Raw genomic sequence first — 17,901 nt, 5'->3', positions numbered from 1 at the left:
TTACTTTCACTGTAATCTTTAAATAATGGGTCGAATGTAAGGAATGATGGGAAAGATTTCATGCATAGGCAAATAATAAACTTACCACATCCAAGTTCATCTGAATTATCAAAACAATCTATTACTCCATCACAATCAGATCCCACTAGAACTCTCTGGTCTGCATCACAAGATTCAGTTACTGGAAAAATATGAAAGATAAACATGGGTGAAAACAAATCTACAATTAACAATTGAACGATTACAATTCATCTGTATTACCAACCTACTAGAAAGTATCACACTAGCAAAGAAGAGACAGTGTTTATTAACAAACAACAAAACCTACTTGGCTCTGTTGGCTAGTCATCGAAATCAGGAAAGATGGGTGAGAGGGACAGCTTTGCATTGTCCTTCGTCATTTCTATTGCGCTCTTCTGCAGCGACAAAGAAAACTCTTTGGATATTTACTGCAGAGCCTTAGACCAAACCCTCCATATGAAAATGGGCTCTGCTACATCTATAAAGTGTGTCTAAAAAAAACTATTCACTTTTGAAATGGCTGCCAAATAAAAAAATTGTCACTTTGGGGGAAAAGATCTGTATGTTATGGAAACCCAATAAAATCTACTATCAAATGACACCAAAAAATTGGAAAACTATTCATGCTACACTACACACTTAAACAAAGGGTATGAAAATTAGGCCGGGCAGGAATTAGACTTCCCATTTCTTTCAGTCCTTGAGAGGCGAGTCCTTTGGAACTTGCAAAGTTGAGGATGTTGTGATGAATTAATGATCAATCGTTATCAATTTAGGTTGCTTGAGCAAATCTCATGAATTATCAAATTGAAATTTAATGCATGATTGAATGTGAATTGCAATTGTTAGTGCATCATTTTAACTTTGTCATGTGGATCTCAGCAGTGTGTTCATGGGAGTCAGGAGAATAGGGATGAGATAGGACTTGGGACTTAGGATGGGATAAGGGTCAACAGAACATTTAGCAACTCCCCCCTCTACCTACCCTCTTCTCCCCTCCTGAGGGACTAGGCTTTGCTAGGGTGGGCAGGAATTAGCCTTCCAGTTTTTTGAGAGGTGAGTCCTTTGGAACTTGCAGAGTTAAGGGTGTATATGCTAAATTAGTGATGAATTGCGATAAGTTCTTAAGCGGATTTCATGAGTTACTAAATTGAAATTCAATGCATGAGTCAACAGGAATTGTAATTTCAGAGCAACATTTTAAGATTATCTTGTGGATCTTTGTGCTCAGTGTGTTTGTGAGAGTCAGTAATGTGATGGTACCTGTTGCAATAAAGGTGTGAGATATGGTAAGACTTAATGGTTAAAAGGGCATTCTTCTTCTTTGTCTTCTTTAACAAATTACAAGTCATGTGCCCACCCCCCCCCCTTCTCTCTTTCTCATGGGAAGTATTCAAAACTTAACTTCCAAGTGATCGATAGTTGATGGGTCACGTTTTATGGATGATTACTTACAAATGATTACTACCAAATTGACTGATAATTATGATTTATGAAATAATTCATTTAAAAGGCTGAATGTTTAATTGATAGTTTACTGAAAAAGCTGAATGTTTAATTTATCACATTGATTGAGTTGATTTATTGTTGATTGAAAGATTGAGGTAAAAGTTGATGACCTAATTTTCAGAATTTATCATTAAATTGACAGTTTGCTCTGAACTTCATGCTTAAATGTGTTAGCAATCAGTCTCAATCTCAACAGGAGGTGGGGGGGGGGGCTGAAGGAGGGAGGCTAAATGTTCTGTTGACCCTTATCACATCAACCTACTTCACCCACTGAAGTTCTATCTCACTGCTATTCTTCTGACTCCCATGAACACACTGCAGAGATCCACATGATAAAGTTAAAATGCTGCACTAACAATTGCAATTTCATGTTCACTCATGCATTAAATTTCAATTTAATAATTTATGAAATTTGTTCGAACAATCTAAATTTATCATTAATTTATCACAACACCCGCAACTTTGAAAGTTCCAAAGGACTCGCCTGCCAAAAAAATGAAAGTCTAAATCCTGCCCAGCCTAATTTCCATACCCTTTGTTTAAGTGGGTAGTGCTCACTCAAGCATGAATAATTCTCCAAATTTTTGGTGTCATTTGAGAGTTTACTTTATTGGCTTTTCATAAGTCTTTTCCCCCAAAGTGACATAATTTTTATTGGCAGCCGTTTCAAAAGTGTATAATTTTTTTTTGAGACGCACTGTACAATAGCCCCCTCCTATCACAGAGAGGACAAAAGAGTCTCCAGTGATCATTCCAAAGTGGAAAGAAAGAATTAGAGACGGCCTCCAACAGGATTCGTGCTGTTATTGTTAAAATAAAAATATGTCGATATATCGCTAAAAATATCTTACCGATATCGATAACTATTGACAAAAGAACATAATCAATATGCATATTTTAGAAATGATAGCAATGTCACAATACTCACGTTGGTCAAAATTTGTACCTGCCATTGAACCAAGAACGCTTTAAAATCCGTGTTCATCGGATGTAAACGATTACATAACATCTTTTAACAAACATATTTAGCAGAAATACATCCTCGCCTTTTACGTTATTAGTATTATTTTATGGTTGGATGTAGTTTTATCGATAATTTGGGGGCTTTTTGGACATCGTTCTGAGTCTTTTGCCTACTATCGGCCATTTTGATATTGTGCTGTACATCTTAGAACGTTGAGGGCAGCAACACACTGTGCTGCCTTTTACGTTGGTACTTCGCTAAAATTGAGCTTGTGCTTGTGAATGTTTATCGATACGTACGTTCGAATGGAGTCGAGTGCAGTCACGTTTGGATTGTCATGATTATAGCAAAGTGAAATTGTGTTTTGTGGCTAGTAAGTATTCGTTATTTGTTGAGATTTTGGAGTAATTTCTGTTGCTGTTCTGTGCATTTTGAGAAAAAATACATTTTCTGTGATTTTCCATTTGAAAAGCCAAAAGGCTGTTTCCATGAATTCTGTGAAACGCAGAAAATCACTGTCATGTCCCTACATAATAGCGTGTATTATCAACAACGAGAGAAAGGTTATCGATATCGCTAAGTGGCAAAAAACAAGCGATTATCAACAAGACTAGCAATAAAGAGATTTTCGATAACAGCACTAAACAGGATAGTAAGCTCGGGGCCAAGGGGAAGGGGGGGGGGATTCACATGTATATTGGTGGTACATGACCCACCTTTTCAGACCTAATTTTCAGTTCTCTAGATACTCCGAATGACAAAAGTTGACAAAAGCCCCACCCCACTCACAAGACCCATTTTACAAAAACATCTCAGTTCCCCAGCACAAGCACCGTATGCGAGAGTTGCACATACAGCTCTTGAACCCCCTCCATAAGTAGCTGCTAACAGCTCCATGCATGGCTAGCGCCCATATATACATGTAGAGTGCGTCCCAGAAAAAAGGAAACCGGGTTTCCAACACCTTTTTAAAAAAAGGCAAATGAATTATATTTCATTTACATAATCATATAATTTAATTATTCCTCTTTATTTTGATACCTTAAATGAGACATACACTTAAGCATTGATGAGCAAGACAAGTTTAAAATTTTGATGTCAAAACCAGTGTGCGCAGAAAAATTAGACAAGATTGCTTTGTGGTACGACAAAAGTGCATATTCAACGATTGGCTCTTTATTATTTCTTTTCTATTTTAGCTTCTCTCACTGATCCCTGAAATTAGAGTGGCTTCAGATTCACAGGTAAGTTTCTGTGCAAATCATTTCTGGTATGCCTCAAAATTTATTGTTTGTAATCTGCCATGTATGAACGATTTGCTAAGCTGTTGGTTTCAAACGAGAGATGAGATTCAACTCTTGCCATGAATATCAAATTAATAGTAAAACATATTCAATAATTGGGAAATCTATTTCTGAAAATGGGTTTTCTTTTCAATTCAATTCAATTCAATTCAATAATGGTTTATTAAAAACATGCCTCGGAGCCAAAGGCTGAATAAAAACATGTGTACAATTTACAACAATAGAATAATACTCAAATACAAACATGGAATGATATAAAATTACTAGTACTTCTTATTATAATACAAGGAAATAAATTGTTGAAGGTAAATAAAGTTATACATTGTATTGAACATAATACATATTAAGTACGCAAATTCTAACCACTACAATGAGGCACATTGTACATGCATGAATGAAAAGTGTTAGAAAAGAAAAGATGGGGAAGGATAAAGACGGCATAGGGAGACAGACAGAGAAAAAGTGAGTAAGGGTAAAGGGTAATTAAAAGGAGATATAGGTAGAAAGTACAGAGAGAGGATTGGGCCAGAAAGATGAAGAAAGTAGTGGCGAAGATTGAAAACAAACAAAACCATGCATGTATGACAACAAATTAAGTACAGAGTACACTAAGTGAGCTAGGCAAGGCGGTATAGAATGAGGATGACTATCCTAGCAAATAAAGAAAACTATATCTATCATATCTTCCCGGTGGGGGGCAACAAATGTATCTAGTTCTCGTTTAGTAAATCTATGAAGTAGGGGATGGGACTATTTCGGAATCGGTTGGTTTTGCATTTAAATTGATTGTACTTAGAGATATAGGTAGAAAGTACAGAGAGAGGATTGGGCCAGAAACAAATTAAGTACAGAGTACACTAAGGGTGCGTTTATCCGCCACTTTTTTACCCTAGAATCATGATCTGAATCATGATTCAAATCATGATTCTGCAGAATCACGATTGCGTTTAGTCGAAATTGAATATAATCATGATTAGAATCACAAACATGAAACACAAAAAAAGGGGCGTTTGGAAAGACGTTTCTGCAGAATCACGTACGAAAATGTTCGAATAAACGATATCGTGATTACAATCATGATTCTATGACCTCACTGTTGTGTCGGGCTACTTTCGGTTTGACTCTTGCCAAGCTCAAGGCACTCTATATGCTCATTGTATGTACATGATTCAAGTTCTGTGTTGGTCATCGCATCGTCCACTACTTTTCATTTTTTGGTCATGTCTTCAAGTTCTAGTAAATAAATTAACTGGACAGACAATGATCTCAGTTGTTGATGAGTAATTGGACCTACGCTGAAATTCACTTCCGAACACCATTTTGGATAAACTAACAAGATGAATAGAAGCATATGGACCCTATATGATAGAAGTAAACAAAATGAGATGTAGACTGAATTCTAGAAGCAAAAGATTTTTCGAGAGCCGAAACACGTGCGAAAAAATTTCCTCTGTCAAACTGCGCACTAGTGATGCGCACTGGATTGGCCCGAATCTGAGGAGAAACAGCATTGGAATGAAGGTCGTCTAAACGCTGATTCTGTGATATTGTGATTCATGTTTGTGTTTTGAATCATGATTCGAATCATGATTCAAATCATGATTCTGGCTTGAGGTCGCATAAACGCAGCCTAAGTGAGGCAAGGCGGTATAAAATGAGGATGACTATCCTAGCAAATAAAGAAAACTATATCTATCATATCTTCCGGGGGGGGGGGGGGGCAACAAATGTATCTAGTTCTCGTTTAGTAAATCTATGAAGTAGGGGATGGGACTATTTCGGAATCGGTTGGTTTTGCATTTGAATTGATTGTACTTAGGGATTTTCCTTAGCGAAATGTCTAGCCTTTTGGGAGGAGGGAGCCAAGTTTTGCAGTGTGGATTGATTGTAAGAGATTTGGCAAATTTTTGAGCAAGAATTTTCCGTCTAGAATTTAAAGTTTCAAGGTTGATTGTTTGGCAAGCATCTTCATACGACGAGTAGTTACGTCCTAATATAATTTTGCATACTCGTTTCTGTACTCTTTCTAGGTCAGCGATCTGTTGTTTGGTCAAAGCCCCATTGAAAACCGGTGTGCAATATTCTAATAAGGGACGGATGTATCCAACATAGACAGTTTTTAGGTCTTCAACGGGCATTCCATATTGCTTGAGTGATCTGAACATATAAATTTTCCTATTACACTTCTTAAGAATTTCACCTACGTGTTCATCCCATTTCAAATTTGACTGTATTGTTACACCCAGTATCTTAGCGGAAGTGACGAATGCTAGTACAGATTCACCAATGTGTAGGTCATTACGAATAGGGGGTGTTTTCATGAAAGTTACATTCATACCAAAGCACTTGGAGGGATTCAATTTCATATGGTTATTTGTCGACCAATTTTGCAATTCATTGAGACATTCTTGTATTTTGGAGGGTGATGATATTACTCTACATTCTGCCAAAGTTAGATCATCAACATATTTAAAGTAAGGAATAGTCGAAGAATTACATGCGTCATTGATCATAATCAGAAATAGTAACGGACCTAGTTTTGTACCTTGCGGTACTCCTGCATTATTTTCCAAACATTGACATATTTTGACATATTTTACCGATACTTAACACACTGTTGACGACATTCTAGGAAATCAACAACCCACTGGATTAAGCATGGTCGTACATCAAGATCAATCATTTTACGGATAAGGATGGTATGGTCAAGCCTGTCAAAGGCTTTACTAAAATCAGTACACACAATGGTAGAAATCGATTTACTTTTTTCTGCATTTTCAAAAAGACAATGAAGAAGCTGTACCAAATAGTGAGTAGTGGAAAGTCCAGTCCTATTACCAAACTGACGTGATTCAATGTGTTTTTCAATGTCTTGCAAAAGCCATTTTGCCACAAAACATTCAGCTATTTTGGCAAAGTTACTTGTGAGAGCGATTGGTCGAATGTTGTCGATAGACGCGGGTAGTGCCTTACATGTAGGTATCGGGGTAATCTGGGAGAGCTTCCATTGATCTGGTACAACCCCAAGTTGGAAAGAAGTGTTCAAGATATCAGTAAGGGGCACAGACAATTCAAGAGCAAATTCCTTTACAACTCTAACAGGTATGTCATCCTTGATCCCTGCTTTGGAAGAATTTAAGTGTTTAAGCTTTCAAAGTACATGTACTTCCCATGGTTGGACGATGGGGCACTGACTTGGAGATGGTAAGTACGCAGGAAGGGAACCTCTCTCCAGAGGAGGGAGATCAGCTGCTATGGAAATGAGATGCTTGTTGATAGAAGCTTCCTGCCTTCTGATAATTGTTGACTTGATAGCTGGGGTCATCCAGGGCTTGTCTGTGCTATGGAGCCGAACTTCTTTTACAGGTAGGTGTTGGTCTAGTTCTGACATGATCGTAGTATGCAATATATAACACTTTTCTGATGGATCTTTTGTTTGCAAGAGCTCATTCCAAGACTGATGTGTGAGCCACTGGCCGAAAGATCGTATTCCACTGTCTTTCAAAGGTCTGACTAGCTTTCGCCGAACTGTGTTCTGTGGTCGATCATGGTAGGTATGGATGGGAGACCACAAAACACCATTGTGGTCACTCATGCCAACAGGAGAGACCAATGATACTGGAGAGTAGGACTGATGATAGTTGGTGATAATCTTATCTAGTATGTTAGCTCCTCTCGTTGGCTGGGTAACAACTTGTTTGAAGCGGGTGTTATACAAAAGCGGTCGAATATCAAAGTCTCCAACTAGCGAGATTCCAGCATCTGGATACTTCATCAGTAGATTATCTATTGTAGAGGTGTAGTGATCTAAATATTCGTCAGCATTCGGCTTTCTGGGTGGATAGTATGTAACACATACTATTATACAAGATATTCGTCGTGGTAAACGCAGAGGGCGGAGCATTATCCACAAGGCCTCAACATCATCTGGAACATCAACTTGTAGAATTCGTGGATTTAGTCTATGTCGTGCGTAAAGAGCGACTCCACCTCCTTGCCTTCCTATCCTAGGTCTAGAAAACATAGTGTAACCTGGTATCGACAATATTTCAAGTGGTGCATCCTGGGTTATCCAGGTTTCTGTAATTGCTAGAACATCACTATTATAACTTCTGGTAACAACATCAAGTTCATCTAGCTTATTGTTAATCGATCTAACATTAGCCAGGAAAACTCGCGGAAGATCGTATGGCATAGAAGCAGGTTTGCACATTTCCAAATTTCTTAGGTTCTTTGGGTTGCTCCCCTTGAGAATTCTAGGTTGGTGTGACAAACGTGATGTCACAATGACTGGTATTTTGTTTTCACATCTTTTTTGTGGGATGCACTGTACATGCAAAGTGCTAGCGTGCACCATACCTACAGTATTGCAATCCCATTCCGTAGACTGTTTTTCACACCACCTGGTATAAAGTAGTTTTCAAGACCCCGTATTTCACTCTTGTAGTGAGTTCCTTAGACCCCCATTTCAGGGTTTTGTGAAGCACACCCACATTAAAATATAATTTGGGTGCCCCCCCCCCTCCACTCCCCACCGGGCTAGGGGCACACCAACAAAAACCCTGGCCGGAACCATGCCACTACAGGCTTAAGAGCCACCTCTATTCTTGGAGCCCCTGCCATGAGCTGGTCTAGCATGAGTAGCAGATGCAGCAAGCCTAGGCTGAGCTGTCTCAGCCATGGAAGGTTTGGTAGCATACACCCTGCTTCTGTGACTTTTTACAAAGGGAAGCAGGGGGTTTGGGCTTGAGCTGTTAAGAAAGCTCCACCACCTGTTTTCGTAAATCCAATTCTCGCTACAAAATGCTATCAAACTACTTCCCGAACAGGCACTCCTCCGTCTGAGGGATGCTGATACTCAAGCAATGGAAAATCAACTGAACGACGGCATGAATAAAGCCTTAAATGTTCGAGGGAGAGATATCTAGCTTGGAAAACAGCTGTTCCTTTCAGGCGTTCGATGCCATGGTAGCAGCAGTGCAAGCTGCATTCATATAGGGCACCGACCAGTGATAGCGTAGCTTCGTCCAGAAATATGTTCGTCATGACATTCAACTCTGATGCTTGCGCTTGTAAGCCCAGCACGGCTCTGAGGAAGGCAGTGAGCCTAACTGCTGAGCATGTATGATGCTGTTATCTGAGATTAAAACTCTCTACAGCGGTGACCGCTAGAGAAACTGGTGCCCAGTCTAGCCCTGACTCGATCGAGTGGGGGAGAGTAGGAATTAGTGGCAAAAAGGACTTCCGTATCTTCTGTATAGAAGGTGAAGCTTCTGTCAAAGACCGGCGGCTTCCTCGTCTGAGTGGAGGGCACTGCCCACTCGAAGGCAGCCTTAAAAATCCCTTTCGAGTGGGATGCCCTGAAGCAGTGTATAAGCCTGGGCAAAACAGAGAACAGAGGGATTCTTCCTCGTAATCCACAGATCCACTTGAGAGGTAGATGTGAGGGAGGTTCCACTGGAGGAGCACTCTGGCCTCCTGTGAGGGGCTGGCGGTAGGCTGGTGGGCGGTACTGCCTGGGGAGTCTATACGGCCCCGTGATCGAATCACGGACAGACTCGGGAGCCTGCCGACAGACTGGGGACGAATTCCGTGTGTCGGTAGCACCTGCATACTTGAGAGTTTCCTGTGCAGGTGAGAGGGGCCGGCGATGCAGACGAATTGCTGGAGGCTCCCCAGAGTGCGGGATGACAGGCGTCTGCGTGATCTGCTCGTGAAGCGTAGGGGTACAAACCCGCACTGGTCGAAAACGTTCTGGAGCAACATATAAAGTTGTGATGCCTGGCCATCGGCTATCGGAAGCCTACCGAAAGACGGGTTGAAACCCGTGTGTCGGTAGCACCTGCATACTAGCAGGGGTGTCCCATGCAGGTGAGTGGGCCGCCGATTCAGACGAATCGCTGGAGGCTCCCCGAGGTGCAGGAAGGCGAGTGTCTGCTTGATCCGCTCGGTACTTGGGGTACTGATGATAATTATTATATTGAATGGGTATTTTTTATGAAATACCAGAAATATTCCACTCGTTAGGGCCAATATTCCACTCATCTGCGATTTATGGAATATTTGCCCTAACTCTTGGAATATTTCTGGTACTCCATTCTGAGCCATCCAATATAATACGAATATCCTCACATGACGATTTTGTTTGAACCATTTTATCTCTTGTATATATTCAGATAGTTAAAGAAGAAGGCCAGATGGCTGCAAGCTTGTATTAAAATCTGATGAAACCAAGACCAGGCTAGTCTCCTAGGCACGCTTTATAATACAGATCATTGAGAACTACTTTAATTTCTGCAAAAGAACCATTCAGATGTAAACCAACTGGACCTCCATTACTCATCCTGGTAAGGATCAAAGTTCAAAAGCTATACAACTGATAAAGAAGGACTTTATAGAAGCTACGACTGTCTCATAGCACATACATTGCAGTTAAATAATATATATGTATATATAAATCACTTCATTTTGTTATTGTTTAGTTCATTTCTCTTTTCACCTTATAATTTACATGTAATTTTAAGCGATGTATTATATGTTGTCATAGTTTTTTTGCTTTGCTTTTGTGGGTTTTTTAAGGTTTTTTTTTTAGGTAAAAATCATTTACTTGGCACAAAGAAGGGTTCCAGAGGACACTAGGCCGCAGTGGGATTTGAATACATGACTCCCTGATTGCAAGGCAAGAGTCTGGACTGCTACACCACAATGCTCTTACTGTGATGATTTTTTATGATTATACTGAAGATCTATATTGCTTGAATGTGAAAAAAAACACCCTTGTAAATAACATGTAAATGTTTGTGCAGAAAGAAAGAAATACAAATGAACATCTTATCTTATCTTACCACTATTTCTACTAATACTACTACTACCACCACCACCACCACTTCTACTACTATTTATTTTTAAATCTATACGATGCATTTTTATATTCCTGTCAAATGTACATGTAACTTAAAAAGAGAACATTTATAATTTAAACTGCACCTATATGTACTTACATTCAAACGGAATAGATGTGATATTCAATGAAAACCCAGATCGCGTCTGTGTAGAATCTGTGACAAAGTGCAGATATGTCTGCATTCCAAAATAGTACCTTGTTGGGGCTAGAACTCCAGTTAGCTCAAGGACAGCAGAGTTCTCATTTGCTCGATTGTGACCCAGTCCAATGTAGAGATAGTCATAGCCACTTTCCAATGTGAAGTCAAGGATGTCAATGACTAAAGAATGGTTAGCATCAGCTTGGAGAAGCCACAAACAGTTCAGGTTATTATCATAGTCCATTGGGTAGTTGTCAGAAAGGATGTAGTAAGGCAACGAGGCAGGAATAGTTTGAACACCATCTGAGGGACAGCGTGGATCTGATTTTATGGAGGAAAATTAAACATAGGAAATTATAAAACATTTATGCACCAAGGCAGGTATTCAAATCGATACTTCAGTCAGAATTTTAATCATTTTACATAGTATTTTGTTTAATAAGTCATGAAAATACTTTTTACTGTGATTTTTTGTTTACTAGATAACTGGAGACACCTGCTCAGTATGCTAGTTCCGCTCTGGAACGTGCCAGCTGATAGTAGAACACAGAATTCTTGAGCAAGAGTGCCTATCTCCCTACGCGCACACTACCCAAGCTCAACGCACGCCAACCAAATTCTTCCTATAATCGAGCCGGGATGTAAAGACATGTTGCCACGCAAGGCAATGGGTTGACGGGAGGAACCCGAGCAGGTGTCGCCAGTTATCTATGGAAATCCAACAGTGTCATAATTTTTTCTACAGGAAATTTGCAAAATGTTTTTTGTAAACAAAGGAGAAAAAAACACCAAATTGGCAAGAAATCAATGAATTTATGGATATACATTCATATCTAGAAAATTTTTGAGCAAACATGCATTTTATATGTTGACTTTGCTGGCTTTCCATCAATCGCAACTCTTTATAAGACGGGCCCAAGGTATCATGGGCCTTCGGCCTCATATCCGAAAGGAGCTCGCCTGCGCCCACCGCTCTAATCGCCTCGACGATCCAGCGCGAGAGAGACGCGAAACGCTGCAGTGAAAGGCACACAAGAAATGACAAAGAGTTGATCAGATTTACGAACAGCCTTTGTTTTGTCAAGATACCATTTCAAAGCCCGGACAGGGCATCACACTTTATCCTCCGGAATGGAGGAAAAGTCCGAAATAGGAGCGAGAAACACCTCCACAGAACCAGACGAAATCGTTTGGTTCTTGGCTTGGGAATCAAGCTGACTTGAAGCCTCTCTCACCAAATGTGTCCGTGAGAAACGCATAACGCATGCAAAGAACTAAGCCTCTGACCAGAGGCAATCGCAATTGGAAAGGCGGTCTTGATGGATAAATTATGCAAAGATGCCGTAGTCACAGTTGTCGAAGAGTCTGACAAGAAGATCCGCGATGGAAGCTACTGGAGCACTGTGTGGCTCAACACCAATCCGAAAAACAACCAATTTGGGAGTTGTATAAGCCTGGAGTGGAGCCTCTACGGCTTTCGGCCACAAATTGAGCCGCTCGCTCGTAGAGCCCTAAGGCCATTATTGTTTTGTTTTTTATTGGTTATTGTTTATTGTTTATTCAATAAGGGGTAGCCTATTCAACATCAGTTGATCTCCCATGGGGCCCCTATACACAAGAATATAATAACAGAAAATATTTACAGATAAAAACATTCAAAATAGCTTAACATATGCAAAAAATGTAATACAAGCTGTATTGCGAAGACATCAATAATAAACATTGCAAAATTAGAGAGATTATTTCAATGGTATTCAAACATTCAAATACATAAATTTTACAAAGTAGTAAGTGCCAGCGTAAACCTTAATTGTCAATCGACCCGAGATGTTTTTAAAGATTATATTTAAATGAATTTAAAGATGACGATTCCCGTATGATGACCAGCAAGCTATTCCAGTTTTGGACAGGCGTAAAATAAGGAATGCTTGCAATAATCAGAACGACACCTTGGAATAACAAGATCGTGTCTGACGGACTGCCTCATATTTTTCGAATAAGTTTTGTTTAGATCCTGAAAATAATTTGAGTAGTATTCTGGTGCGAGTCCATGAACACATTTATAAACAAATATATATCGAAAATAAATGATTCTGTACTTGAAGGTTGTCCAATCTAGATTTGAAAACATTTCTTTAGATGGGGTATATATGTGACATCTAAGGATCAAACGGGCTGCTCTTTTTTGGAGTTTGGTAATTCGATCCACATGAATCTGAAAACGATTTCCCCATATCTCACAACAATAATTCATTTGTGATTCAATAAGGCACATGCATCCTCCCCACCGGCCGCGGATGCTTGATTCCCGAGAGAGGTTGCGAGACAAGATCTGACCTCTCGGGAAGGGAGAGAGGTTCCCCCTCCAAAAGATCAAGGATTTGGAGATACCAGAAGCTCACAGGCCTTGTCCTCCCTTACTTAGCTCAGCGCCGGAGGTATTCATGCGAAGGGAGGAAGCGTGTGGCATCTCGAATGCCCCCAATGAAAGGAGAAGGTGTCTAGAAAGGCGGCTTCTGTTTCCTTCACCCGCGAACAGAACACTGGCAGCTTTTTATTGAGAGCTGTGGCAAAAAAGTACAACTCCAACGGCCCCCAGCGGGCTTGGATCAACCGAAAGATCTCTGGGTGGAGAGACCACTCGGAGGGTAGACAACGCCCAAAAGAGAGAGTCTGCTAAAAGGTTGTCCCTGCCTGGAATGTACGAGGCAATTGGGACGATCTACATCGAGCAGCACCACCTCCAAAGAACCGCGGCAAGCACACTGAGAGAACTCGACCGAATGCCGCCCTGCAGATTTATGTAGGCCACAACAGACCTATTGTCCGTGCGGATCAACAGTCCGGCCAACCAGCATGTGCTGGAAGTGATGGAGGGAGTTGTGTACAGCCCGCATCTCGAGAACATTATGTGTGGAAGGATGTGCGGCTGAGGCCAGGCCCCCGACGTCATCTCCCCCGCACAGTAACCGCCCCAGCCCGAGAGCTAGACGTCTGTGGTTACTGAGGCAGAAAGAAGGGGAGTGCAAAGAGGCTTGCCTTGGGCCATGAATGATGGGCGGCTCCACGGGGCTAGACTGTGTCGGATGCCTGCCAGAAGGGGGATCCTCAACAGCAGCAAGTCTACGCCAGAACTGTAATGGTGAAGAAGGTGCCTCTGAAATGGCCTCATGTGTAGGCAACAGTCTGATAAGATGTCGACTAGACTGGCCTTGTAACCAAAGAGTCGAAGCCAGACCCGGGCTTTTACCTGTTAGCATTCCCGGAGAGAGCGAGCAAGTGAGTGCCCGTACCCTGTAGGGGTTGGGTCGACCTTATCTTTCTCGGCACCTAAGTAAGTGGGCACGTGAGAGGAAGTTCTAACTTATCCCGTTTGATGATAAACCCCAGTTCCTGAGTCCCCTAAAGGAGTAAGGCAATGGTGGGAGCAAAGCTTCACCTCCAAGTAGGCGACGAGAAGCCAGTCGTCTAGGTAGACGAAGAGGTGCAGGCCCGCGGAACTGAAATCCCAACATGAAGCGGGATGGATGGAGATGTGAAAATAGACGGCGAGATCTGACGCCTCCAACGGCGGGAGAATAGAGGCTGAAGTATCCATTCGAAAGTGCTCCTGATGCAGGAAAATTTTTCATATTCAGGATCATTCTCCCTTTGCCTGAACGCTTGGGAATGACAAAGATCGGGATAAACAAAGATGTGGATTGTCTGTTACCCTCCCGATCGCATCTTTCTCCAGCTGTGCGTTGATCTCTGTTGCGATGTACTGCTGGTGGAGGATGGGAATAGTCGGCGAGGCGACTTAAATTGCGCCGTGTAGGAAGGCTTCTTTTATCTACAAAGAAGCCCTCTCGCACGACAGACAAGATGAATGCGTCATCTGTCACTCACTCCCACACGGGGAGGAAGTGATAGAGACACCCTGCCAAACAGACTGCTTGGCTTTGGCTGGAGGCCTGGCAGTGGGCCGCCTGCTTCTACCCCTGCTGCCACGGGAGTTAACCCTAACACAACGTCAAAGCAATGGGGCGGGAGCCCAGGGCTGTCTCTGAGCAATCGTAGGGCGGCTCTGGGGTTGCGCCCTCGGAGCAGGCTTCCTAGTGGAAGCTGCCGATGGGCGGGAGGATTTGAGATCCTTAATGAACTAAGTCTTCTGCTTACGACTTTCAATTTATTCTCTCTAAGAAGTTTGGCCACGTCTTGCCCGAAGAGGCGTTTATCCACCTGGGGGATGCCAGGGTTAAGCCCTGAATGTCCTTAGGAGGGATACCAAGTTTGGTGTGAACCCGCTTCCTCCAGGCGTTCCATGCCGTGGTATCGGCTGTAGCCAGCTGCATCCAAAACGCATCGAATAGCACTAGCAAAGCTTCATCCATGTCGCTCGCCATGATATTTAACTCAGATGCTTGTGCTCGTAAACCCATCAAAGCATCGAGGAAGGCCGTGAGTCTGAGCGCAGAACATGTATATAGCTCGTATCGGCAATCAAATTTTTCTTCAGCAGCAAACCAAGCGCCGGTGAAGCAGGTGCCTAAGGACTTGGGGTCGAAAAAGGCTTCAGTGTCATTACAAAAGGTGAAGCCCCTACCGAAGACCGCCGGCCTTCTCGACTGAGCGGAAGGTTTGACTGGCTGCCCTCTCATAGGCAGACTTGAAGGCCCTCGTTAATGGAATGCCCTGATGTGTAGTCGTCTTGGTGAAAAAGAGGGAGTTTTCCTCATCAACTACCGGGCCACTCAGGTAGATATGAGGGAGATACCGCTGGAGGAGCTCTCTCCTGTGCATCCTGTGCGGTACTGGCAGTAGGCTGGGGAGCCAGACTGCCCGATGAGTCTGAGGGAGGTTCATCCTCAGACAGAACCTCCTCCATGGAGTATATAAGAGGTTCGTCCCGAGTTAAAGACTCCTCTCCCGGCAGAGCATCGAGAGCCACGGGAGCCATACGGCCCTGAGAGCGGTTCGCTGGTAGACTCGGGGGCCTGACAACAGACTGGGGATAAGTCTGAGGTGTCTGTGAATTTACAGGGGTATCCAGATGCAGGTGAATGAGACAACGATTCAAGTGAATCGCTAGAGGCTCCCCAGGGTGCGGGTTGGCGGGTGCCTGCTTGATCTGCACGGTGCTTGGGGACACGGCGGCTAAAGATGACGAGGAGCGTGAGGCGAACCCGCACTGCTCAAAGGCGCACTGGAGCAACATAAGTAGTTTTGACACTTGGCCGCTGGCACCAGAATCAGAAAAGGTGTGCGCAGGTTAGCGGGACTTGCAGCCTTGGCTTTCCTCTTCTTTTGAGCGGGCTCCACAGAGAGAGCAGAAGAAGGTGCAAAAGACTTGGGGGGCATGAATCCTTACATTTAGCCTTCCCCCTAGGAGCGGCCGTTGGCAAGGAAGAAACGTCCCCCAAATCTGACGGGGTCAGATTAGTGCGTGAGCCAGACGGGGTCTGGCTTTGCCGTCTCTTTCGACTAGGGGCTGGTAGCCCTTTGCTAATGCTCCCTGAAAGAGCATCGAGCCTAGTCTGTGCTGGGAAGAGAGACCTGAGCTCTCATCCCTGTCTTGGTGTGACCTGATAGCCGGTGGGTTAGGCAGCCCTGGAGGAGATGTAGTTTTCTCAGCTAGTGCTACACTCCCCGCAAATGGCACGTGGATGTGCTTCCACCCTTCTTCTCTGGGGCACATCAACGTGGCTCCACAGTACCAACCTTACAAGAGCCCTGCGCAAAGGAACTCTCTCTGTTACTCTCATATTCACCGCCCCTGATTTAACAAGACACCAGAGATTTGTTACCTTGTCAGTGGCAGCTGGTTCATCAATTGATGAGTCAGACAAGCTCATTCTCTTGGAAGTTCTATAGCTCTGAAAGAAAAAAAAAGAGAAAAACAGAGGGGGTGGGGGGGGGGGGGACAAGCCAGGAATCAAAACAGAATTCCCAAGTCCGTTACAACAAGATAAAGCCACAAAGGCGAACCTGTAGGGATCAAAGATTTCCAAAGGGTGCCTGAAAACAAAACAAATGAAAATATTTGTCTTGTTTTACTAAATGATTATTTTTTTTTCATTAAAACAAACTGAAGTCGTGAATAAATTAAACACAAACAAGGCTTCTTAAATCTAAGTCCAAGGAAAAGATTAAGAAAACCAACAGAGAAAAGACAAGATTTTTTTTTAATTAATTAAATAAATCAAAAAGGAGAAGTCTTCTTAAAAGCTAAAACTCAAAGACAAAGGATTAAGAAGCCACCTAAAAGAAAAAACAAATTTTTCTTTGTTTTAAATTAATTAAGATGAATAAAAGGTTGATACTTAATTAAGCAAAGATACGGCTACGGAGAAGTCAACAGAAGCTCGCCTGAAAATATTTCTTTTTAATTAATTAAGCCGTAACTAATTAAGCAAAAGGAGGCTTCCTAAAAGAGCAAAGTCCAAAGACAAGAATAAGAAGTCCACCTGTAAGAATAATTTTTTTTTCAAGACGTCAGGAAAAGTCTGTAAGAAAAAAATTCCTAGGACCGGAAGCATCAATTAATTAAGCACAGTAATTCAAAAATTAATTATGCTAAATAATCAATTGACAAAACAAAGGGTTACAATTAAACAATTGAATAATCAACCTAGAGAAAAGAAACAAAAAGCTAACTCAAAAAGAGAAGTAAAACGAGAGTTTCAATTAAAACAATAAACAAATGGCGATACCATCCAACTCCTACCTAAAAGCAAAGGATAAAGGAAGAGACTAGAATAAATTAACAAGCACTAAAACGCACGAAACACAAGCGTGAGAGCTGGGGGGGGGGAGGGTTCCCAATGGCGACCCTTCTGCACAGGCACCAAGTGCCAATGCAATACACACTGATATGTCAATGAAACACAAACTCGAACGAATACAGTTAAAATAACAGACTCCTTTGTAATGTGCTTGGTGGTAGAACACAATCTAAACTAAACAAGATAGTAAGATTGGCAAACAAAACTACATGTGTAAGCATAAAATAAATACCAAAATTCGCAAATTGGAGAGTGTACTTAGCTTTGTGATGTTAACTCGGCGAAGGCTCGAGAGC

At 42.1% G+C, this 17,901-nt stretch overlaps 1 protein-coding gene across 1 annotated transcript in view; it reads right to left on the bottom strand.

Moving 5' to 3' along the window:
- The window catches only part of LOC129254562 (uncharacterized), a 177,994-nt gene that overhangs the window by 10,600 nt on the left and 149,493 nt on the right, over positions 1 to 17,901 (bottom strand). Inside the window, exons 102-103 of the mRNA XM_064113465.1 lie at positions 10,800 to 11,162; positions 86 to 181 (exon numbers count right to left, since the gene is read on the bottom strand). Of these exons, the coding sequence (XP_063969535.1) occupies positions 86 to 181; positions 10,800 to 11,162 (459 nt within the window). The remainder of the gene's footprint in view (positions 1 to 85; positions 182 to 10,799; positions 11,163 to 17,901) is intronic.

This window comes from Lytechinus pictus, chromosome 1 (genome assembly GCF_037042905.1).
Source record: "Lytechinus pictus isolate F3 Inbred chromosome 1, Lp3.0, whole genome shotgun sequence".
NCBI lineage: Eukaryota > Metazoa > Echinodermata > Echinoidea > Temnopleuroida > Toxopneustidae > Lytechinus > Lytechinus pictus.
Note: the sequence above shows the minus strand (reverse complement) of the source record. Positions and strands in the feature narration are given on the sequence as shown.